The 21,574-nt window shown below is 40.5% G+C and overlaps 2 protein-coding genes across 3 annotated transcripts in view; both read left to right on the top strand.

Annotated features, from left to right (window-relative positions):
• The window catches only part of UBE2G1 (ubiquitin conjugating enzyme E2 G1), an 85,504-nt gene extending 72,466 nt beyond the window's left edge, over window positions 1-13,038 (top strand). For both annotated transcript variants that reach the window (XM_043903454.1, XM_043903453.1), the window contains exons 5-6: window positions 1,357-1,479; window positions 11,921-13,038. In XM_043903454.1, coding sequence (XP_043759389.1) covers window positions 1,357-1,443 — 87 coding nt within the window. In that variant the 3' untranslated portion in view covers window positions 1,444-1,479; window positions 11,921-13,038. The remainder of the gene's footprint in view (window positions 1-1,356; window positions 1,480-11,920) is intronic.
• Window positions 13,039-18,832: 5,794 nt separating this feature from the next.
• Window positions 18,833-21,574, top strand: part of ANKFY1 (ankyrin repeat and FYVE domain containing 1) — a 67,899-nt gene continuing 65,157 nt past the window's right edge. The window contains exon 1 of the mRNA XM_043903439.1: window positions 18,833-18,989. Within this exon, the coding sequence (XP_043759374.1) occupies window positions 18,980-18,989 (10 nt within the window). The 5' untranslated portion in view covers window positions 18,833-18,979. The remainder of the gene's footprint in view (window positions 18,990-21,574) is intronic.

The following is a 21,574-nucleotide window of genomic DNA, read 5'->3' as shown; positions in this document are numbered from 1 at the left end:
TGGGGTGTGTGTAGAAGGGAAGGCCAAACTTTTCTGTCATTCAGTTTTCAACCCCACTTTTTACTGACTTCAAGCTGCCATTTCCAAACTTTAACTTTGAGGTTCTCTTCAGTAGGTCCTTTCCCTCGTTGCTGGGGTCCCACTGAGACTTCCCTAGGCTATTACTTTCTCTGCTCTGCTGCATGTTTCATTGTTTCATCTTTCATCTGCTTTTGGTCTTCCAGTCCCCATTATTAGATGACTTCACTGCCATTTTCTTTGGTAGTGAGGATTTATATCTTAAAAAAGTAATTCCAGGGACTTCCCTAATGGCCCCAACGGTTAAGATTTCATGCTCCCAATGCAGGGAGCACAGGTTCTAGAACTAGGATCCCACATGCTGCATGGTGCACTCAAATAATAATAATTCCAATATAATCTCTTTAATACCTTTCTACCTGGTCCCCCTTGCTCTCAGTCTTAATTCTCTCTGCTAAGTGTGCTTTTTAGGCGATTTTTCTTCTCCTTGGTATTGACCTCCCCTCTTTACTGGAATCGCTCTTTCTTCCTTAAAATGTCTTAGAAATGATAAGGTAATTACAGACAATAACATTTTATTCACAAATACTTCATCAAATATCTACAAATCTCTCTGCATTTCCACATCATAGTTTACCTCATAATTTACTATAATGATTGGCTTACTGGGGTGCCTTGCTTTGAAGGAAAAAATTTGTTCTGATCTCTTCCTCTGCAAGAGCAAGTGTTGAAGGTTTCCACAGTCTTTGCTGTCCCTACATGGATGATACAGGAAAAAAAAAAATAGGCCAGGCATTTTAGTGAGAATTTCCTGCTATTTACATACTAAATAAAAATCAGCTCTATTCTCATGTGAAAGTATGCTGGTCCTGTTTTGTGTTCCATTTTCATGTGCCTGGCAGTAATAGTGTCATTGTTACTGTCCTGTCCTGTCCCCTCCCCCACTAGAAATACTACTCAGTATCATCTCAATATGATGCATTACACCCATCTACCTGATAAAGGAGGCACAGTTCTGTCTACTTTATTTTATGGTTGCTTCCAGTAGAGAGAGTTGGTGATCATTCAGATAGCCTGGATATCTTATTTGTAAGTTGTAGCTTTCTTTCCAGTGTAATACAAAATTGCTAAAGTTTTTTAGGGCCCTTTCCTTTTTCAAAGAGACTTTGCCTATAGAAGTAATTTGTATGTATCCTGGCAGAGTGCCTTGCAAAAATGTTTTCTACCTTATCAACTGCTGAACATTTTATACGTGTTCACATTAAAATTAAAGGAAGGTATTTGAGATTGTGAGAGGAGTTTGCATAAAATCACTTGCTATTACTTTTGTACTTACAGAAAGAATGGAGGGAAGACAGAAATGGAGAATTCAAAAGGAAAGTTGCCCGCTGTGTAAGAAAAAGCCAAGAGACTGCTTTTGAGTGACATTTATTCAACAGCTGTAACTTCACTTATTTCAGGGTAAGTTCATTTAAAAAAATCATCCTACTCTTTTGCCTTTTTTATACATGACGTAAGTGTTTTTAGAAAATGTGTGATCTTGGGTATTTGAATTGCTTGTTTTCATTGGAGTCATTTTTCAGTGGTAGGATCCAGTAGTCTGCTGTTTCTCAGCAGATTAGTGTCATCTGCTTGCTTTTTCCTTCAGTAAATCCAGCTGTTTTTAACTAGATATTCCATGTTAAACTGATTTAGTATGGTAGTAGTTCACTGTTGGTAAAATTTCTCATTATAAAGGGTTTTTTTTGTTTTTGCTACATTTTCTTTGTTTTACCTTTTGGTCTGCCATCTTTGACTAAACTAGGCATTAAAATTTCTTATATTATACTGTGCTATATATGGTAAAGATTGACTTAAGTTTTTCCTAGTTTTTTTAAAAAAGAAAGACCATAGTTTGTAATATATTGATAAGACCATTAAACATCTGCCTTTCTTGTTTTAATTGGTCTTTATCTCCTTGCTCATTACTTACAGGGCCAGTAGGAAAATTTTTCCTTTTCTTGTATACCATCTGTCCACAAGTCTGCTTTAAGTCTATCAAGGAGCCAAAGATAGTAGGCACCCATCTGGCTTAGAAGAAGACAGGGTGTAGATAAATTGACCAAATGTGTGATATTTAAGTTCTCTGGTTTTTCTTTCTTTAAATTAAATATTGAGGTGATAAAACCTACTTATGAAACGTAGCATCTAAAAAAGTGAGAGTACATGCTATATCTTTGTACCAGACACCTATTTTAAGAAAAAGAGCTGTATTATTAACTGTTACATCTCCTACATTGCCCTCCTCTACCCATACTTTTTTCATATTCCCAATTCTGTGTTTATCACTGCTTTTCTTCACAATTTCATCAATTTGTATTCCTAAACAACATATTGCATGTTTTTGAGTTGAATATATGTGGAATTATAATGTCTTTTTTTGATCATATTCTTTTGTGACTTTGTTGCTCAACATTATATTGTTGAAATTATCCTTTGTTGTATACAGTTATATTCCATGTTCACTGTTATATAGTATTTCATTAGATAAATTTACTCTTGATTCTTATTTCATTATTTCTCTGGAGTGGGGTTTTTTGTTTGTTTTTTGTTATTGTTGTTTTTGCTTATTCTTGTTTCTGTTTTGTTTTTATTTGGGGTAGGCTGTTTCTTATTTTTGGCTGTACTGCCTGATTCCTAGGATCTTAGTTCCCTAATCAGGGATTGAACCTGGGCCTAGGGCAGTGAAAGCACTGAGTCTTAACCACTGGACCACCAGGGAATTTCCTTATTTCGCTTTGTTTTTGCTATTACAGAGAATGTAGCTATCCTTGCTTCTTGTAGAGGTACTGCAAGAGTTTCTCTTGGGTGTATACCTAGGGGTAGAATTAAGTTAAAGGTATATACACATCACTTTGACTAGATAATGCCAAATTGTTTTAAAGAATATTGGATCTATTTATACTCCTGTTGGCAAGGACAAGAGTTCTATTTGCTCCATATCCTCTTTAACATTTGATATTATCAGACTTCTGCAAAGTCTTGTTTGTTTTCCTAAAGTTTTTTCTTTTGGGTCTTCACTGTGGTGGATGGGCTTTCTCTAGTTGTAGTGTGCAGGCTTAGTTGTCCTGCAGCATGTGGGATCTTCTTGTAACCAGGGATCAAACCTGTGTTCCTTGAATTGGAAGGTAGATTAACCACTGGACCACCAGGGAGGTCCTTTCCCAAAGTTTTTGATCTAGTGTCAAATGAGATGTCATTATAGACTTGATGTGTGTTGCCCTAGTTACCAATGCAGTTGCATACTATAATGTGTTTGACCATTGATACTTCCTCTACGAAGTGCTTTTTTTGGTCTTTCATATTTTTCAGTTAGGTTGTTGGTTTCTATCCTTGTCAGTTTACTTTCTTTATAGTATCTTTGGGTGAACAGAGGTGCTTAATTTTAATGCAGTTGAATTTTAATTTTTTCCTATATGGATTTTACTTTTTGTGTCTTAGATTCTTCCCTGCCACCAGAAAGTTATTATTGTAGGATGAAGTAAGAGGACAAAGGGAGAAACAAAATCTTCCCTCTCCCATAGATTAGCTACATGGCCACATTCTATACCACCAGGCAAAAGGATTCTGTCTTTTGGTTCTGTATCAAGGGCAGAGGGACTGTATTAATTCCCCTGCTATTTTACAAATTACCTAACATTCAGTGACCTAAAACAACATCTATTATCTCATGCTTTCCACAGGCCAGGGATCCATGTTGAATCTTCTGGCTCTGGTCATAATGCTGCAGTCAAGGTGTTGGCTGGCACTGCAGCCATCTATCTCAGGGTTCAGCTGTGGGTGGATCTGCTTCCAAGTTTAGTCATGTGGTTGTCGGCAGGTTTCTGTTCCTCACAGGCTGTTGACTGGGTTCTTCCTAAGTTTTGTCACATGGGCCTCTTCGTAGGTCAGCTCACAACATACTGGTTGGCTTCACCAGGGAAAAAATAAGATGGTAAGAGAAGATAAGCTCTGGGTGTGGTGGATATTACTGCCTCCTGTCCAGAGGGAAATAATCACATTCCAGCCTGTTGGGAATGTTGCCTGCTGATAACTGATAGCTGAGTTGCTTTCTAGGAGTTAAGAGATCACTTGCCCAAGTTAGTCCCTTTCCCCAGAAGCCACTTGCATCCATGGACTGTTTGGTTTGGAGAAAGAATGAGTTGGTACAAAGACTTGGGCTTTTTTCCCAATTTGGGAATTATCTGAAAGGCCATTCCAGTGTGGGATTGACTGAAGCCTGTATTTCAGCTGCGCTACCCCCATTATCTTCTGCTTAGATCTGTTTCCCTCACTGTTGCTCTTCAAAGCACTTCCCAATAAACCTTACACAAATACCTGTCTCAGAATCTATTTCCTAGGCAACCTGACCAGGACACAAGGCATTGTGTAACCCAAGACAGTAACGCTGAAGAAGCTGAACGGTTCTATGAAGACCTATAAGACCTTCTAGAACTAACACCCCAAAAAGATGTTCTTTTCGTTATTGGGGACTGGAATGCAAAACTAGGAAGTCAGGAAATACCTGGAGTAACAGGCAAATTTGACCTTGGAGTACAGAATGAAGCAGGACAAAGGCTAATAGAGTTTTGTCAAGAGAACGCACTGGTCATGGTAAACACCCTCTTCCAACAGCATAAGAGAAGACTCTACACATGGACATCACCAGACAGATGGTTAGTACTGAAATCAGATGGATTATATTCTTTGCATACAAAGATGGCGAACTCTATACGGTCAGCAAAAACCAGACAAAGAGTTGACTGTGGCTCAGATCATGAACTCCTTATTGCCAAATTCAGACTTAAATTGAAGAAGGTAGGGAAAACCACTAGGCCATTCAGGTATGACCTAAATCAAATCCCTTACGATTACACAGTGGAAGTGACAAATAGATTCAAGGGATTAGATCTGATAGAGTACCCGAAGAAATATGGACAGAGGTTCGTGACATTGTATAGGAGGCAGTGATCAAGACCATCTCTAAGAAAAAGAAATACAAAAAGGCAAAATGGTTGTCTGAGGAGGCCTTACAAATAGCTGAGAAAAGAAGAGAAGCAACAGGCAAAGGAGAAAAGGAAAGATATACTCATTTGAATGGAGAGTTCTAAAGAGTAGCAAGGAGAGATAAGAACGCCTTCCTCAGTGATCAGTGCAAAGAAATAAGAGGAAAACAATAGAATGGGAAAGACTCGAGATCTCTTCAAGAAAATTAGAGAAACCAAGGGAATATTTCATGCAAAGATAGGCTCAATAAAGGACAGAAATGGCATGGCCCTAACAGGAGCAGAACATATTAAGAGGTGGCAAGAATACACAGAAAAACTACACAAAAAAGATCTTCATGACCCAGATAACCATGATGCTGTGATCACTCACTTAGAGCCAGACATCCTGGAATGCAAAGTCAAGTGGGCCTGAGGAAGCATTATTACGAACAAAGCTAGTGGACGTGATGGAATTCCAGTTGAGCTATTTCAAATCCTAAAAGATGATGCTGTGAAAGTACTGCACTCGATATGCCAGTAAATTTGGAAAACTCAGCAGTGGCCACAAGACTGGAAAATGTCTGTTTTCATTCCAGTCCCAACGAATGTACAAACTATTGCACAATTGCACTCATCTCACACGCTAGTAAAGTAATGCTCAAAATTCTCCAAGCCAGGCTTCAACAGTATGTGAACCATGAATTTCCAGATGTTCAACCTGAATTTAGAAGAGGCAGAGGAACCAGAGATTAAATTGCCAACATCTACTGGATCATCGAAAAAGCAAGAGTTCCAGAAAAACATTTACTTCTGCTATATTGACTATGCCAAAGCCTTTGACTGTGTGGCTCACAATAAACTGTGGAAAATTCTTCAAGAGATGGGAATACCAGACCACCTGACCTGCCTCCTGAGAAATCTGTATGCAGATCAAGAAGCAACAGTTAGAACTGGACATGGAACAACAGACTGGTTCCAAATTGGGAAAGGAGTACGTCAAGGCTGCATATTGTCACCCTGCTTATTTAACTTATATGCAGAGTACATCATGAGAAATGATGGACTGGATGAAGCACAAGCTGAAATCAAGATTTCTGGGAGGAATATCAATCACCTCCGATATGCAGATGACACCACACTTATGGCAGAAAGTGAAGAAGAACTAAAGAGCCTCTTGATGAAAGTGAAAGAGGAGAGTGAAAAAGTTGGCTTAAAACTCAACGTTCAGAAAACTAGGATCATGGCATCCGGTGCCATCACTTCATGGCAACAAGATGGGGAAACAATGGAAACAGTGACAGACTTTGTTTTCTTGGGCTCCAAAATCACTGCAGATGGTGACTGCAGCCATGAAATTAAAAGATGCTTGCTCCTTGGAAGAAAAGTTATTACCAACCTAGACAGCACATTAAAAACCAGAGACATTACTTTGCCAATAAAGGTCCATTTAGTCAAGGCTGTGGTTTTTCCAGTAGTCATGTATGGATGTGAGTTGGACTATAAAGAAAACTGAGCGCCACAGAATTGATGCTTTTGAACTGTGGTGTTGGGGAAGACTCTTGAGGGTCCCTTGGACTGCAAGGAGATCCAACCAGTCCATCCTAAAGGAAATCAGTCCTGAATATTCATTGGAAGGACTGATGCTGAAGCTGAAGCTTCAATACTTTGGCCACCTGATGCAAAGAACTGACTCATTTGAAAAGACCCTGATGCTGGGAAAGATTGAAGGCGGGAGGAGAAGGGGGTGACAGAAGATGAGATGGTTGCGTGGCATCACCAACTCAATGGACATGAGTTTGAGTAACCTCCAGGAGTTGGTGATGGACAGGGAGGCCTGGCGTGCTGCAGTCCATGGGGTCGCAAAGAGTCAGACACAACTGAGCAATTGAGCTGAACTTAACCATACCCAAGAGAGTAGGACAGAAGACTCACTGACTTACCTAGTTGCATGTGTATTCATGTGAATCTAGAGTCATTGCTCACAAGTAGAAGTACATATGGATCTGTATATGGCTTCTGTTTGTCCTAAGCAGCAGTTTGTCTTTTCTCCCCTGCTTATTTGAGACCACATTCTCAGTATGTGGTTATCTCAATAGGACCATACCCTTGATGGGTTTCATATTCGAATCATTTAAGGATTGGCCTCCACATCTCACCCATATCTCCTTAAAAATTAAGGCTCCTGAAATGCTGAGCCTTTCTTATCTCCTTTGCTACAATAAGATTATGAAGAAAAGTGAAAACTCTCCTCAGTGGGCTTCAGGACACACCCATCTCACTGCCACTGATACAGGTGATCCGTAGTGGTCTTGCTGACTGAGAAAGGGAGGAGGCTAAGCTATCTCCAATAAGTTTTAAAACATAAGACAGATATGAAAAACAAAACTACTAAAACAAAATACAGGAGAATATCAAGGTAAAGAAGGAATTTTTAGGCACAAATAAATACCCATAAAAGGGAAAAATGATAAATTTGGCTACATCAAAACTCAAAACTTAAATATTATGACAAGACAAAAGAAATATAAGTGGCAAACTGGGAAAAGATTTCTCTAATCTAATATTTAGGATTTCTATCTACTGTCTACAACAAAATTTTGAAAATCAATGAGACTATCAGCACAAAGGAAAATGATATGAATAAATAATAGAAGCAAAAAGAAAGCTGATAGTTGTTATGCATGCCACAAGTAATTCAACTGCATTTAGAAGCAGAAATACAAAGCTGCAGGGGATGACATCAAATTCATCAGGTTGTCAAAATCAAAATGTCCAAGAAACCCAGGTGTTGGTGAGGATTTCAGGAAATGGTATATACTTGAACTCCTGGCATAAGTGAGGTGGTTCTATCAACACTGGAGAGTGATTTGATGATATCTAGTCAGTTTGAAAACACATATCCTGCAATTTAGGTGTATAGGTTAAGAGAAACTCTAGTACATGTATACAGAGAGACAGGATACAAGGATATTGCTTTTAGTACTGTGTGTAATTTTCAAAAGGCCTATCAGAATTAATCAGTTATTATTAATATCAGTTACAATATTGTTAATCAATGAAAATATATAATGTAGACTTAGTTATATGTAATCACATAGTTAACAGTCTTGAATAGGAGAAGCAATGTGATAAAAAGAAAAAAGAATGATACCATTTATATATATTATAAAGTAAAACCTACCATTCTGTTGTAGCTGACAGAATAAAAATATTTTAAAAAGAAAGGATTAGAAGAAATACATAAAATTCTTAAATTTTGCAGTAGTACTTTAGGGAGGAAGAGAGGGACCTGGGAAACAAAAGGACTTTGCCTTGTTTTTTTCTTAACTGTCAGTCTTCCAGCATATTTGGCTCACCTTCCTTCTCCATAGAATATTAAAGTAGTAAGGAGACCAGGGGCTGCCTGTTTGCCACATTCAAAGGCTTAATTTCAGTTTTGATGAGGTTTTTAGTTGTTGTTTTTTGGCTGTGGCATGAGGGGTTTAGTTCCCCAACCAGGAATTGAACCTGTGTCCCCTGCAGTGGAAGCATGAAGTCTTAACCATTGGACCTCTAGGAAAGTCCCTTAGTTTTGGTTTTTAATTTCTGTAGCACTTGAACTGAATTGACTATTGATCTTCCTAGAAACATCTTTTCTTACCCATAAATATCATGGCTGTCTCTCAGTTTCCTCTGAATCTGACTGCTACCTTTAGAGCTGCAGCTATATGTAAGGAAAAGTAAACCTCTTTCCTATCTCAGCCCACCAGTTCTCAGAAGTAACCATTGTTTAATCTTTCAGAAATCTAACCCCCCCCACCCCAGCACCCATGTACATACAAGTGTGATTTTATTTGTCTGTCTATAACCCAAGTGTATACACAGTGTCCACTCTGTGCTTTCCGTTTAATGTTGTCTTTTGATATTTTATTAATATCAAATGTCAGTAATATATATCTGCTTCCCTTTTAACAGTTGCATGTTATTAAGGTTTAAGATTTAAATCTTGGAATAAGAGGTAACACCAAGAACAGCACACCCTGAGCTCATTTCATTTCTTGTTAGTGAATATTTCCAAAGACTCTGTTCTCTTGGGAAAGAAGGGGCTCTCTAGAGTACCATAGATATCATCCAGGCCAATAAAGAACTGTTCACCTGGCCAGTTAGACCAGGCACAGAAATGTTAAACCACATGGAGAGCTTTAGTGGGAGTAGTAGCAGAGCGTGGCTGTAAGAAGGTCAGCACATGCCTAATACTGAATGGTTAGGACAGAGGTTAAAGTAGGGCTGTGCTTGAGCCTAGAAGTCTCCAGAGTAGAGGTGTCCATTCATTTGGTATAGAGAGCAGTACTACTAGGGCCAAGGACAGCATCCTTCAGACGCTGGGGACAGAAGTATGTGGGCTGGTTGGTCACCAGGAGAAGAGCTAGGAGAGTGAGCTATTACACACTTCAGAAAGGAAATATATGTGAATGGTCCAAAGTGGATGACATAAGGAAAAGAATAATAGTTCAGTTTTGGGGAGAAGGATGGACTGGTGATGGGGGAGAGTTGTTTAGTGCCACCACACTTGGTGGCAGTGTAGAATGAAGGGGAACTTTTGGAATCATCTGTGTGAAAGGTAATGCCCTGATATAAAGCTATTTAACTTATGGACTGCTTTCACTTAGGAATGGTTGAGCTTATTGGGACACACCCTTGAGTGAGAAATTACTTTCATTATTGCCTTTTAACATCAAAAAGTGTTTTTTTGTGTGTTGCTTATTTTTTAAAGCATGCCTGTCTGCTTTGTATTTTTTAGGTCTTTTAAAAGATTAAAATGTGTAGCCACATGGAAAATTAATGATATGATTCTAGTTTTAGAAATAAATGGAATAAGAAACTTTGAAGCTAAACCATCTCCAGATTTGTAGGTTAGGAATCAAGAGTAGTTAAGACTTAGGTTTAAGGCAGAAAAACCCAGATACTTAAGTTATTTCATAAAGACATAAAGTTGATATAAAAATGGTGTGATTTTTAATAATACCACACAGAATTTATTTTAAACCAGAAATGGGATATGCTTATACATGTAAAATGACTATTTTAGATCAACACCATTTATTTGAGTATTAGGTAAATTCAGCTTCTAGAATTTTTCTTTCTAGAGAAAAGAACAGCAAACTTGCTTTTGCTCTACCAAGGCTTTTTTTCTGTTTAGAATATATTTTATTCAAAGGAGGGGAAATAAATTTTTTTTTCTCTTCCTGCTGAAGAAGCTAAAGCTATTTAAAGCTGGTGCCTCACTAAAAAAAGGCTTGAAAGTCTGATTTTAGGTAATTAATGACTTCCTGTAGTCCGTCTTCCCTGGAGTATGTTTCTTTAAAACCTCACCTGGAAACAGTTTTTAAATGATTATTTTGTGGCCCTGAAGTTTCTGGTTCATATCATGAGAGAGTGATTACTGAATGCCTAACTAAGCTCTGTACCCAGTTCTTTTTCAGCCCTGAGAAGTTAACTGGCCAGGGATTAATTTGAGAGTGGTATATAGTCTTTGGAAAAACATTTTAAGTAACATAACCTGGAAATTACAATCCTGTTCATTATAATTTTCTTGAGGGTCAGTCTGTACCTTTAGATTTTCTAATAAAATATGTGCATATATGTGTATCTGTGTGCAAAGTATAGAACCTGGTGCTGGTGAAAGGTTTGGTGGATTCAGAGCTTTGCTGGGGATCATTTACATTGGTTGGTATGAGCCCTTTGGGGAGAAATTTAGCAGTCATTCTACTTCTCAGGAGCTGTCTTAGGAGGTAGTCTAGATTCTAGCAACAGGCACATGTTTGGCCATAGACAAGCCCACAGCTTTCTTCCTGCCCACTACAGAGCTTTGGTATGGTTCAATTTGGGTGACTGTAATACTGATAACTTCATTTGGGGATTTAGAAGACACATTGAACTTTCCACATATCTGGTTTAAGTTAAATATTTGTCATGCTGGCTCTAATAAGTACATTTGGCTTCTTTGTTAGGAATTTAAAATTATATCCCTTGGATTTCCAGTCCTTATGTATGAGTCTTCTTTGTGACCAACAATGGCTTGGCTGGTGATACAGACTCGCAAGTTTCTGAAGCGCTTGATCTGATATAACAGTAATAGGCATTTTTCTCCCTTTCCCCTTTCTTGTGCTCCCCTTACATATTTCAAAGGACACATTCATATAATAAAATCTCTAAAAAGTCTTGATCATTTCACTGGATTTTTTTTTTTAACTGAAACAAGTGTTTTGTTAACATTTTGAACAGAAAACTCTGCCATTTATTAGCTCAGTGACCTTGTCTTTCCTTTCTCTGTAAAATGGGGGAAACCCCTTTATATGGTCAATATGAGCATTACATGAGATGAGTTTTTAAGGCACTTTGTATACTGCTTGGCACATAATAAGCCTCCATAAGGTGACAGGTGTTTTTATTTAGCTGTGGTTCTTCTAGTCTAATTGAAGACATGAGATCAGCAGATACAAAACAATAGAAAACTCTGATTGGGAGAGAAGATCATTTGTTGGAGGCTGGATGGATAAAGTAGGTTTGGGCTGAACTTGGAGAAGTCTCTAAGTTAAGTCTGTGTGATAGAACTTTCTTCACTGGTGGATATAATCTATATTTGCAGTATCCAGTATGGTAGTCACTAGACATACTGAGCACTTGATATGTGGGTAGTGTGACTGAGGAACTAAATTTAAAACTTTATGAACTATCATTTGAATTTAAAATGAAATGGTTCGATGTGGCTACCATATTGGACATGGGCAAAAGTGAGCTTAATGTGAAATGAAGAATTTGTTTCCCAAGAAGTGGAATACAAATAAAAATTGCTAATCAATTAATCCTTGTGTAATTTTAAAATTCATTATATAATGCTGTTTGCTTTCTTGTAGGTCTCCAACTGAGAAACATGGCACTGTTTTTCCTGCACTCTACCCACCTATTGCTGGACTTCTGTTGTAACAAGTTGGCAAACACTGGCTGGAACTGGGCTGCAATAAAACATGCCAGTATCAATGCTGACAAGAGCCTAACAAGTGCCAACTTACAGATGATTACGCATTTTGAATTCTAATGAACTGTTTTAACCTTCAGGAAGAATTGTAAAGACCTGTACATAGCACAACATGATCCGGATAATATATATACTGTTCATGTACATCCACAAATACACCTGTACCAAATAATGCTTTCTTGTAGTGGAGTAAGAATCGTGTAAATTCTAAAAAATTTTAGCAGGTTTTCTTTCCCTATTCATTGTTTCTTATCAGTTTTAAAAGACTCCTTAAAGCATGTCAGATAAAAAGCAATTAGGATTAAAAGTTTCCATTTAATTTCCTTTAAACCATTGAGGCTTCATTAAACTCTCTCCACTTACTAAACTTTTGTATCTTCTTTGTTTTGACACACTCCCCTTTACTTTTATCTCTTCTGTCTGCCAGGAAGTTTTCAAATCATTTAGTTCAAATACCGAAGTACTCAATAAGCAACTACTTGATTTTTAATGATGACTTCAGAGGAGCGGTCATCACTAGGTGCTTTGTCCCTTTTGTATTGTATCTGCACCCATCTCTCAGATTGGATACAGCAATAACATTTTTTTTTTTTTGTCGTTGAGAGCTCTTGAATTCAGTCATTATCCCTAGGAACTAAAAAGAGTTAGTTCTGAATTCAATTCAGATTTAAAATGATTGAAATTTACGCCCAACAACACAAAACTCTGATTTGGTTTTATTTTTGCCCTCAGTTACCTAATGTGAAGGTTGGATGAATAAAGCATGCACAGCTACAGGCTTTCTACTTAACTTCTGGGTTTGCTATTAAAAATGCTGTTTACCCTCGTACCCTTCCCCTTAGCCCTTCATATTTCTTTGCTCTATTCTTCTAATACTGCAGAATTTTCTCACCTATTGTACAAAGAAATTGCGATGTATATTTTCATGTAATTTGATTTTGGAATTCTGTCACCTTATGTAGTGAGTTCTTCCAAAATATAATTTTTTTCCAATAATTTGTCAAGTTGTTGGCTTTTATTGTATTGAATGAAGGTTATAATAATGAGTGTCAGAGAAGTGCAGTTTAGAAAAATCTCAGGTTGATTCCTTATGCAAACAAACTTAATACTTGAAAACCACACGGCCATGGCAGTATGTGTATTGGGCTCTCTATGGATTCTTATATGAATCTCAAAGCATTACAGGGCTATAAATGCTTTGCTATTTGACATACTGATTCTGTCACTGACATAGTCCACTTGGGTTTTTCTTAACTGTTTGAGCATAAGTATATTTCATACTATAAGTTTTCTAAAACAGTTTCAGGAAGTGGTAAAATAAGCATGTGCAGTGTTAAAGGTGGGCCCAGGTTTCTCTGTGTTTGGTGTGAAGTTGGGACTGGGACAGTGTTTGGCATAGAAGGGGCAGAGCTTGAGACAGTACCTGATGAAACATGGTGTTTAACTGTGAGAATCAGTGAGAACTGGTGCATCTCTGCTTTGTGGGGTTTGGAGAAATGTTTTGACAGAATGAAAGGATTCCTGCCAGTAGCCAGTCCTTTACAAACTTCGCGTGTCTTTTTTAAAGTGAAATAATTGAGGATGTACTCAGAGTAGAGAGTGATTTTTCTAAATCTCAGCCTCTTTTTCACTCTGAAGCATTAAAAAACAAAAAAAAGCCTGTAATGTGTGATGGCTTAATGTGAAACTGTTTTGAGTCACTGCAGCCAGTTTTCTCCAAGAACTTCACTTGTGACTTTACTTTTTCAAAGACTGTCAGCACTGTTTCCCCAAAGTACCAGTACTGCATACCTACCTGGGACTTCGAATGACATCCTTTTTATTCTTAAATTGTCCGCGTGATGGTGGTTCATGGCAAGATGGAGTCTGAATTTTTTTTTTTTTTTTTTTTGAGTCTGAATTTTGCTCTCCTGTGGCTGTAATTCTCCTAGCAATCTCTTGAGTTAAAACCTGGGATTTGACTCTTCAGGGAGGAGCAAAGGACCAAGTAACTCAGGGACAACTATTCTTGAACTCTTAAGTGCCACTTTAATGCAGTTACTTTGGTGTAATCATGTGTTTTTTAGGACTAGACCTTGGGGAGTTGGAGAGCCAGAAATGAGCAAACCTCTTGATGCCCTTTACCACCTGGTGCCCTGACCGTGCTACATATGGAAACATAAACCTCGAGAGATGTTTCAGCTTCTTCTTTCAAAGGTGTCATCTGTGCCTTTCCCAGTGTTCATCTGACAGTGTGAATCTAAATGGCTCTACATTTGATATTAAACCACACTCAGGTGACACTGATTCCAGTGGCTTTTGTCCCAGCAATGCCTCATCATTTGTGTGAGGTGAGTCCTCTGCTTTAGGGAAAGGATTTTTCTCCCTGACCACGTGCCAACTATCAACAACACCTGTATAGTCTTATGGATTGTAGAACTGTTGGCTGTTTCCTAAATTTACTCCAATTTCTTGTAAAGGCTTATCGATTTCGTCTGGGCTCATAATGATACGGACGATTGCCGTGGCCCTCTGGCCTCTTGGTGAGTTTAAAATCCAAACGAGGTTGGTTTCCTTATCACTACAAGGTAATATCTTTGTGAGGTTTTTCGACTAGTTCTGTGATCACTCGGGTGTCATAGTATCTTTAATAGCCTTCATTCTTGGTTGTGAAATTTTATTTTATATGCTCATTCACCCTCTATAAATCTGCCCATTTGGGATTGTCATGCCTGTGTATCTTTGCCCATCTGGTCTCCAGTTGGTGGAATTACCTTTTGTGTACTGCCACTTCTTAGCATCTTTGAAATTTGACCTAATGTTGCTTCATTCCAGTTTTTTTTTTTTTTTTCTGTAATTTGTTGATTGTATTTATATGAGAGTTCTGTTGTGATGTTTACTGTATTGTAAAGCACCTGGATCATGTGACGGGTGCTCTATGAATCAATAAATGATGACTTAGAGGCTGTATCATGAGCTGTTTTGGTTTTAGGATGCAGGTCTCCAAAGTTATGGTATTCTTTCTATATAAACAGCACATGATACCAAAGGGTCCACTGGGGAATCTTGATAAATACTTTTTAAAACTTCATTTAAAGAAGGAACCAGAGGGTAGGAAGTTCACTTGACTTCCAGTCTCATATGATGCTCTTAAAATTTCCAGTACAGGGCCAGCCACCATTCTTCATCAGAATTTCATGCATGCTGATTTAGAACCTTATGTAAAATAAAATGAGCACCTGTTAGAGCATTATTGGGGTTTTTGTCTGTAGCTTAAACCGGCTCTACCATGAAGATAAGCTAAAAGGTAAAGAACCCAGACTCAGATGTGAGTGAACTGGAAGAGACCCAGAGGCACCGCCTTCCCTTCTCTAAACAGATGGGCAAACTTGACCCAGATACCTGCCCAGGATCAGTAAGTTAGTGGTAAATGAGGCAAGACCTGTGTACTTTTTTTCCCTTAATTTTTCCAAATTAAAATTTTTTTCTGAAGGATTGCAAACTCCAACAGGATTCAGGATGTGAATATTCAGCTTTTTACCCTGCATCCTTAAATATAGTTGTATGGGTTTGGAGGTGTTGAAAGTTTGTCTCTCTTGATGGAAGTTGCCAGTGGTTTTAAGGCCTCTTCTTTACAAACTCAGAAAAGAACACGGAACCAGATCTCTTAATCACAAGAAGAAAATCCTCCTTGAGGGCAGTTTGGGGAAAATGGTGGCTCATTTTTCAGTTTTAATTTTTCTGAAATATATATTTGAAATAAAACTGTTAGAGAAAGGTCTAGATGATGTTCCTAAACTTTAAATGTCGGTTTTAAGCATAATGGTCTATTCAAGGTATATAGCAAAAAAGTTTTATTTGGATGCCATTTCCAATGCAAATGAACCACTTCTTGACTGTGCCTACTGTGTGCAAGGCCCTACCTAGGCTTTGAGGAAGGACTCGCTGATTTTCCACTTCTCTCTAGAGTTGGTAACACTTCACCAAAGTAAACATTTTCATTTTCTGGAGGACTGCAAACCTCAACAGGATTCCGTTCTTACAGCTAAGTATTTCCAGGATAAGGAAATTTTGGTTGCTAAGTTTCAGATGGTGTCACCTGGCTGCCAAGGTAGGACAAGGCTTTTTGTTCCACTGAGTCTGCACACCCCACTGGGCTGCACTGAAACGATCAAGGAGTTTGAATCCTGTTCACCTGAAGGTGAAGGGAAAGGCTTTCATAAAAGGCAGCCAGACACATCTTGGACACAGGAGCTGCACGGAAGGTCACAGACAGGTACTTGGCTTTCCCTTACCAGCAGTCTCCATTAGGAACAACTACAATAGTACTGTGTGTGTGAGGAACTGTAGTAGCATGGTACCCTCCCCTTATTCCGAACAAGCACCAGAAGTCAAGTTCCTATTCACTGAGCCTCCACTTTGTGGCAGGCTTGTGCTAGATTTTCTTTTTGTAAAAGGGTCTAGTCAAATCCTTGGAAGGATCCACAGGCATAAACGGGTTCAGATTAATTTATCAAGACTGGAGCAAGTGAGTTTCATGGCCGGGATTCAGTTTCACAAACTCCCTTACTGGGTGCTTTACCTCTTAGCTCAGGAACAGTTTTTCCAAGGTCACATAGAGAATGAATGTGTTGAGGCCAGTACTTGAACCCAATTCACGGGACTACCCGCTTAGTGATTGCCTCCCTCCCGTTCTACCATGAAATGACACTGCCTCCCCAGAAACAGTCTGTTCCTCTATGCTCTTAAGGCAGGCAGCATTTAACTATTCCTGCACTTCATGCTCCCTGTCGGAGACAATTCCACACAACGTTCCTCTATATCAGACAATAAGATGTGAATTAGGTCTAAAATGAACCATGTTCCGGTGCTCAGAATTCTCAAAATGTCTATATATTAGATCCCATCTAATGTAGCTCCATCCAAGCCTGTAGGGTGTAATTCACTGAGTACTCCAGATGTTTAGTTTCACAGGATGTATTAAGTCCAGAGTTTTTATGCCAGTAAGTCTACTCAGAAGACAAGGGCCCAGAGACAGGGCTGTATTAATATTACAGACATCACTAAGAGTGCTTTCACTTCTGTTAGAGGGTTTCTTGAAGTTAGGCTGTGATAAGGTGGTAAAGCCCTTGAGTTGATTAAGTCCCTTAAGATGAGTTCTTGTTTGACTGTGGGCATCTAGTCCAAGCAAAATTTGTTTACTCCTACATGTATACTACTATAAAGCAGAGGATCCCTGGTTTTCATCAGATTCTAAAAGGAGGTCATGATCACTCTAGTCAAATTCCCTCTTGAAATCGATGGAGAATCTGATGAAACGGCTTAGACCTTGCAGAGATTTGCCCATGATCAACACTACAAATAGCAGCAAAGCCAACTCTGAACCCAGTTCTCCTGACTCCTGGTATAGCTCACAGCAACAGCTCATCAAATATTTTGAGCACCCGCTACATGCCAGACACTAGGCTAGTGCTGGTGAAGGGGCAAAAATAAGTCGTATGATACAAACCCAGCCATCAGCTATGGCATTACTTCCTGACCACTTTTATGTTATGACCTAGAATACATTTGTAGGGCACTCTTAGAATAACAGATGAGGCTGCCTCTGCCTGGCTACCCTGATGTCCCAAAGGGCTCACCATTCTTGACATGGAAGCACTGAGCTATGGCCCCTCTGTTGGGTCTGGCAAGTACTCCCCTGCCCTTCTTAGTCTAAGGGCTGCTTACTCAATGCAGCTCTACATACCTCCCTGTCCATTCCTCCTCCCACATCTTCAGTCTCTTGTCACATCTTCAGTCTCTTGTCACAACAGGAACACCATTTCCCTGAGCACTCCGCTGTTCTTAACACATTTCAATACCCTCTCCCCTTTCATTGCCTTGGTATCCCTCATCCAGAATTCCTCCTCCTTCCTCAAAAATTTAACCCTATGGCTATTGTTTCCAAATTCCTTCTCCATTCCATCTCACACCCAGTAATGCTTAACCTAAGCAGCACCTAAAATTTATCTTCAAATCCTCCCCCTTTCCGCCTTATTCTCTGCTTCTGCAGACAGGTGTCTCGAGTTCTGAAAGGCCTGAAACCAGGCCTTCCAACTTCTTTTTCTTCACTCTCTTTTGGTTCTCTTGTGTTATGAACTTCAACCATAAAATTGATGTCATCAAGCAATCTCCTTATCTCTTCCCTCTTTCATATGTAACCGCAAGCACATTCTTGTATCCTAATGTCTTGGTAGAAAACAGTGACTTGCCTGAAATCTACAGTTCATCACTTCCCCTAAATTCCTGCAGGGCATCCTGCCTCCCCAAGGACCTTGAACTTCACTAGCCTTTCCGTCTCCTTTGTTTCTTTTCTCTCAGCCCCTCACATCTTTTAGGGCTTCAGTGGTGGCTCAGATGGTAAAGCATCTGCCTGCAATGCAGAAAACCTGAGTTCGATCCCTGGGTTGGGAATATTCCCTGGAGAAGGAAATGGCAACCCACTCCAGTATTCTTGACTGGAAAATGCCATGGTCAGAGAAGCCTGATAGGTTTTAGTCCATGGGGTCGCAAAGAGTTGGACACGACTAAGCGACTTCATTCTCTCACATCTTTACAAACAAACCTAAAACCAAAGAAAACCCCTTTCTCGACCCTCTCACGGCTGTATTTTCCCAAAAGGTAGTCAATGCTCGCTGCGCTCATCCTTTTCAGTCCCCTCCCTAGGGCGTGGAATATGAGAGAGCCCAGTCAGGATGTGATAAGTCCAGAGCCTCGAAAGCACTAGGAGCAGAGAGCCAGAATTTCAGTTCCTCGGATATCCAACTACCCCCTTCTACTTTCATTGACTGCTCTTACCTCCTCTCGACTCCTCCCTGTCTGGCCTCCATGACTCTCGCGAGACTCGAGGGCCTCCGTTACGCGCCGCTCCAGTTGAGCGGTGCACATCTCGCGAGGCTGAGGCAGGGCCGGGCCCGACATGGCGGAAGGTAGGGTTTTTGTGGAGCCGCGCGGGAAGGCGCGGAGCTGTGGGGGCGCTGCTGGCTGGGCCAAGCAGCCCTGAGAAGGAATGACCGGGCATGGTCGCATGGGGCACAGCGGGTCTCGCGAGCCTTCCTGTCCAGCCTCTGCCGGGCGCCTCGGGCGGGGGTCCCGAGCGCTATTCCTATGGCAACGCCCCTCCCGGCGTCCCCGACTCCAGGGGACCGCTGCGGGGTCCGGAGCCGGTCGCTAGGTCGCGTGCCGGGACTGAGTGCAGCTGCTGGGATCCCGAGGGCCGCCGGGGAGGCTCCTTTGACTACCAGCGGCGCTGGGACGGCGGGGGAAGTAACACTTCTCCTTAGGAAATCGAAACTGCTGTCCTGGCAGGTCCCGCATCCGGAAGGGGTACATCCCTTGCCTGCGGAAGAGCCTGGGACTCTTCCCGGGGTGAGGGTGGGGGTGAGCCAGGGCTGTCACTGGCCGACGCGTCAGACGGGCTGTCGCTGTAGGCTCTGGGCTTCCCAGCGGCCCCGGGGGATTCGGGTCGGCTGGGGTTCTTTCCCCAGGTTTAGAGATGTGGACAGGAGGAGGGGGTTTGCTAGGTAGAGTAGTTGGCCAAGGTCACACTGCTCCTAAAAGATATGCTAAACTAGACCTTGGCTTCTTTGCCTCTCAATCCTATCCTTACCTGCTTTCTGCTTTCTGGCGCTTTCTTTATGACACTGCAGGTAAAGGCAGTTTGGCCTCTCCCATTCTGTCTGCCTTAACGTAGCAGTATTAGAATCCTTCACTGTCAAAGCCTTGTACAGGTTGGGGGAAAGGAGACCCAGAGATGGGAGTTACCGGCCAGGGACCCTAAAGTGATGCTGTCGGACCTGGCTAGTGTGCTTCTCATGTTCACCCCATTATTGGAGGAAAATACTGCTTCTTCGACGAAATGATTATTGCGTATGGATGCAATAGGCTGTTGCTCCCGCCTCGCCTATTGATTTTGAGCTAAGCTTCGTCTGAACCCATCTTTACTTGAATCTTCTCTCTGGGCAGCACCTGACAACTTGCAGGCTTTTCTCATTTGATTAGACTTGGCAACAGCCTTGTGAAGGAGGCCTGACATGGGTGTCATTTGCACTTTATAGATAAAGGAATTGAGGCCAGAGTTCTAGAGATACCCAGGACCAGTGTACCCACTGTTGGTCTGCTCTTTCTACTAAGCTATACCCGCTGTGGGGGAAACATCAGATAAATATTGTATGAAAACAGAGGAGGATTAATAGGAATAGAAAGAAAGCTAAGGCATCCCCTGAAGCTAGTTTTTTGGATAAATCACAGAATGTTGTTTAATATCGTTTTAACACAACAGGCAGCCAGCAAAGTGGAGCTTGTTGCCCAGAGCAGTGAGTTGGAGTGGAAAGGTTCAGGAAGGCTTTCGGTGGGGTGACGGTTATCCAGCGCCTTTATATCAGTTAGAGAAGTTGAATGTTTTGGGAATACATTACTGAGATTGAAGTTGTAGAGAGCAGCTGGTTTTTCATTCAGCAGTTTTCCTGAGCACCTGCTGTGTCTGCCAGTCTGATTCCAGCTTGAGGAGCTCCTACTAGCTGAATATGCTGATTGGTAATCCTGCAGGTGCCTTGAGATTTGTGTTAGGGTAACCTTGAGAGACATCCAGCTCCTGGAGAACACACCTTAAACAAAGCATCCTTTCAGGGTTAAATTGGCAAGGGAGTACAGATAGGTAGGCATAGTCAGGAGGTTCTGACTTGACAGTTTTTATTGCATTTTCTGTGTTCCAGTTTCCTCCTCTCTGTTCTGATTTAAGCTTTTTGGAAACAATGTCGCAGACTTTGGGAAGATTCTGAGTGGATCATTCTAATTCAGTTACCTCATTAAACTGAGGGTGCTTGTTCAGGAAGAAAAGATTAGCTGGGCAGTGTTTTGCAGGGGTGTTAACTTATTTAATGCTGCTTGTACTTTAACCAGAATTTATCCAACTGGCTATGCTTGTTTAGAAATACTCATTTAAATATAAGCAAATAGCAAAAAATCCATGTCATGTAACAATTGGATGCTCTGTAAGCACACTCTATGGGAACCTCCCTGATAATGGTTTTCGTTTGGTGATGCAAGTGTGTGAGCCTGTGGGAAATGGCACTTAGAAATAGTAAATACAACCTGCCTAGACGGACTTATACAGTAACTTATTAGTGGGACTCGTGTGGAAACCACGCTTCTTTCCTTCCATCCATCTGTGGATATTGCTTTGACTGTATATATTTAAGTAAAGTCCTAAAATTAATTTCATTTTCCACTGTACTTCCCTGAAGCTGTCCTGCTAATTGAAGTGTCCTTCATCACTCAGAAAAGTCCCTCCAACTTGGTCTTGATTTTACTTTTTCTCCCTCATTTTGCTTCCCCACAGCTTATTTTTACTGTTTGCAGGGTTCTCTTTAAAACATAAATCAGATCATGTCTCTCTCATTCTTTGCAGTACACCTGCCTTCCACACGCCCTCCCCGCTTCTGTGGGTCTCAGCGATCTTATTCCAAAGCCTTCCAGTGACCTTCAGGTCCCAACAGAGTCTGACTGCTGGTTA

The sequence above is a fragment of the Cervus elaphus genome, chromosome 5, assembly GCF_910594005.1.
Source record: "Cervus elaphus chromosome 5, mCerEla1.1, whole genome shotgun sequence".
Classification (NCBI taxonomy): domain Eukaryota; kingdom Metazoa; phylum Chordata; class Mammalia; order Artiodactyla; family Cervidae; genus Cervus; species Cervus elaphus.
Note: the sequence above shows the minus strand (reverse complement) of the source record. Positions and strands in the feature narration are given on the sequence as shown.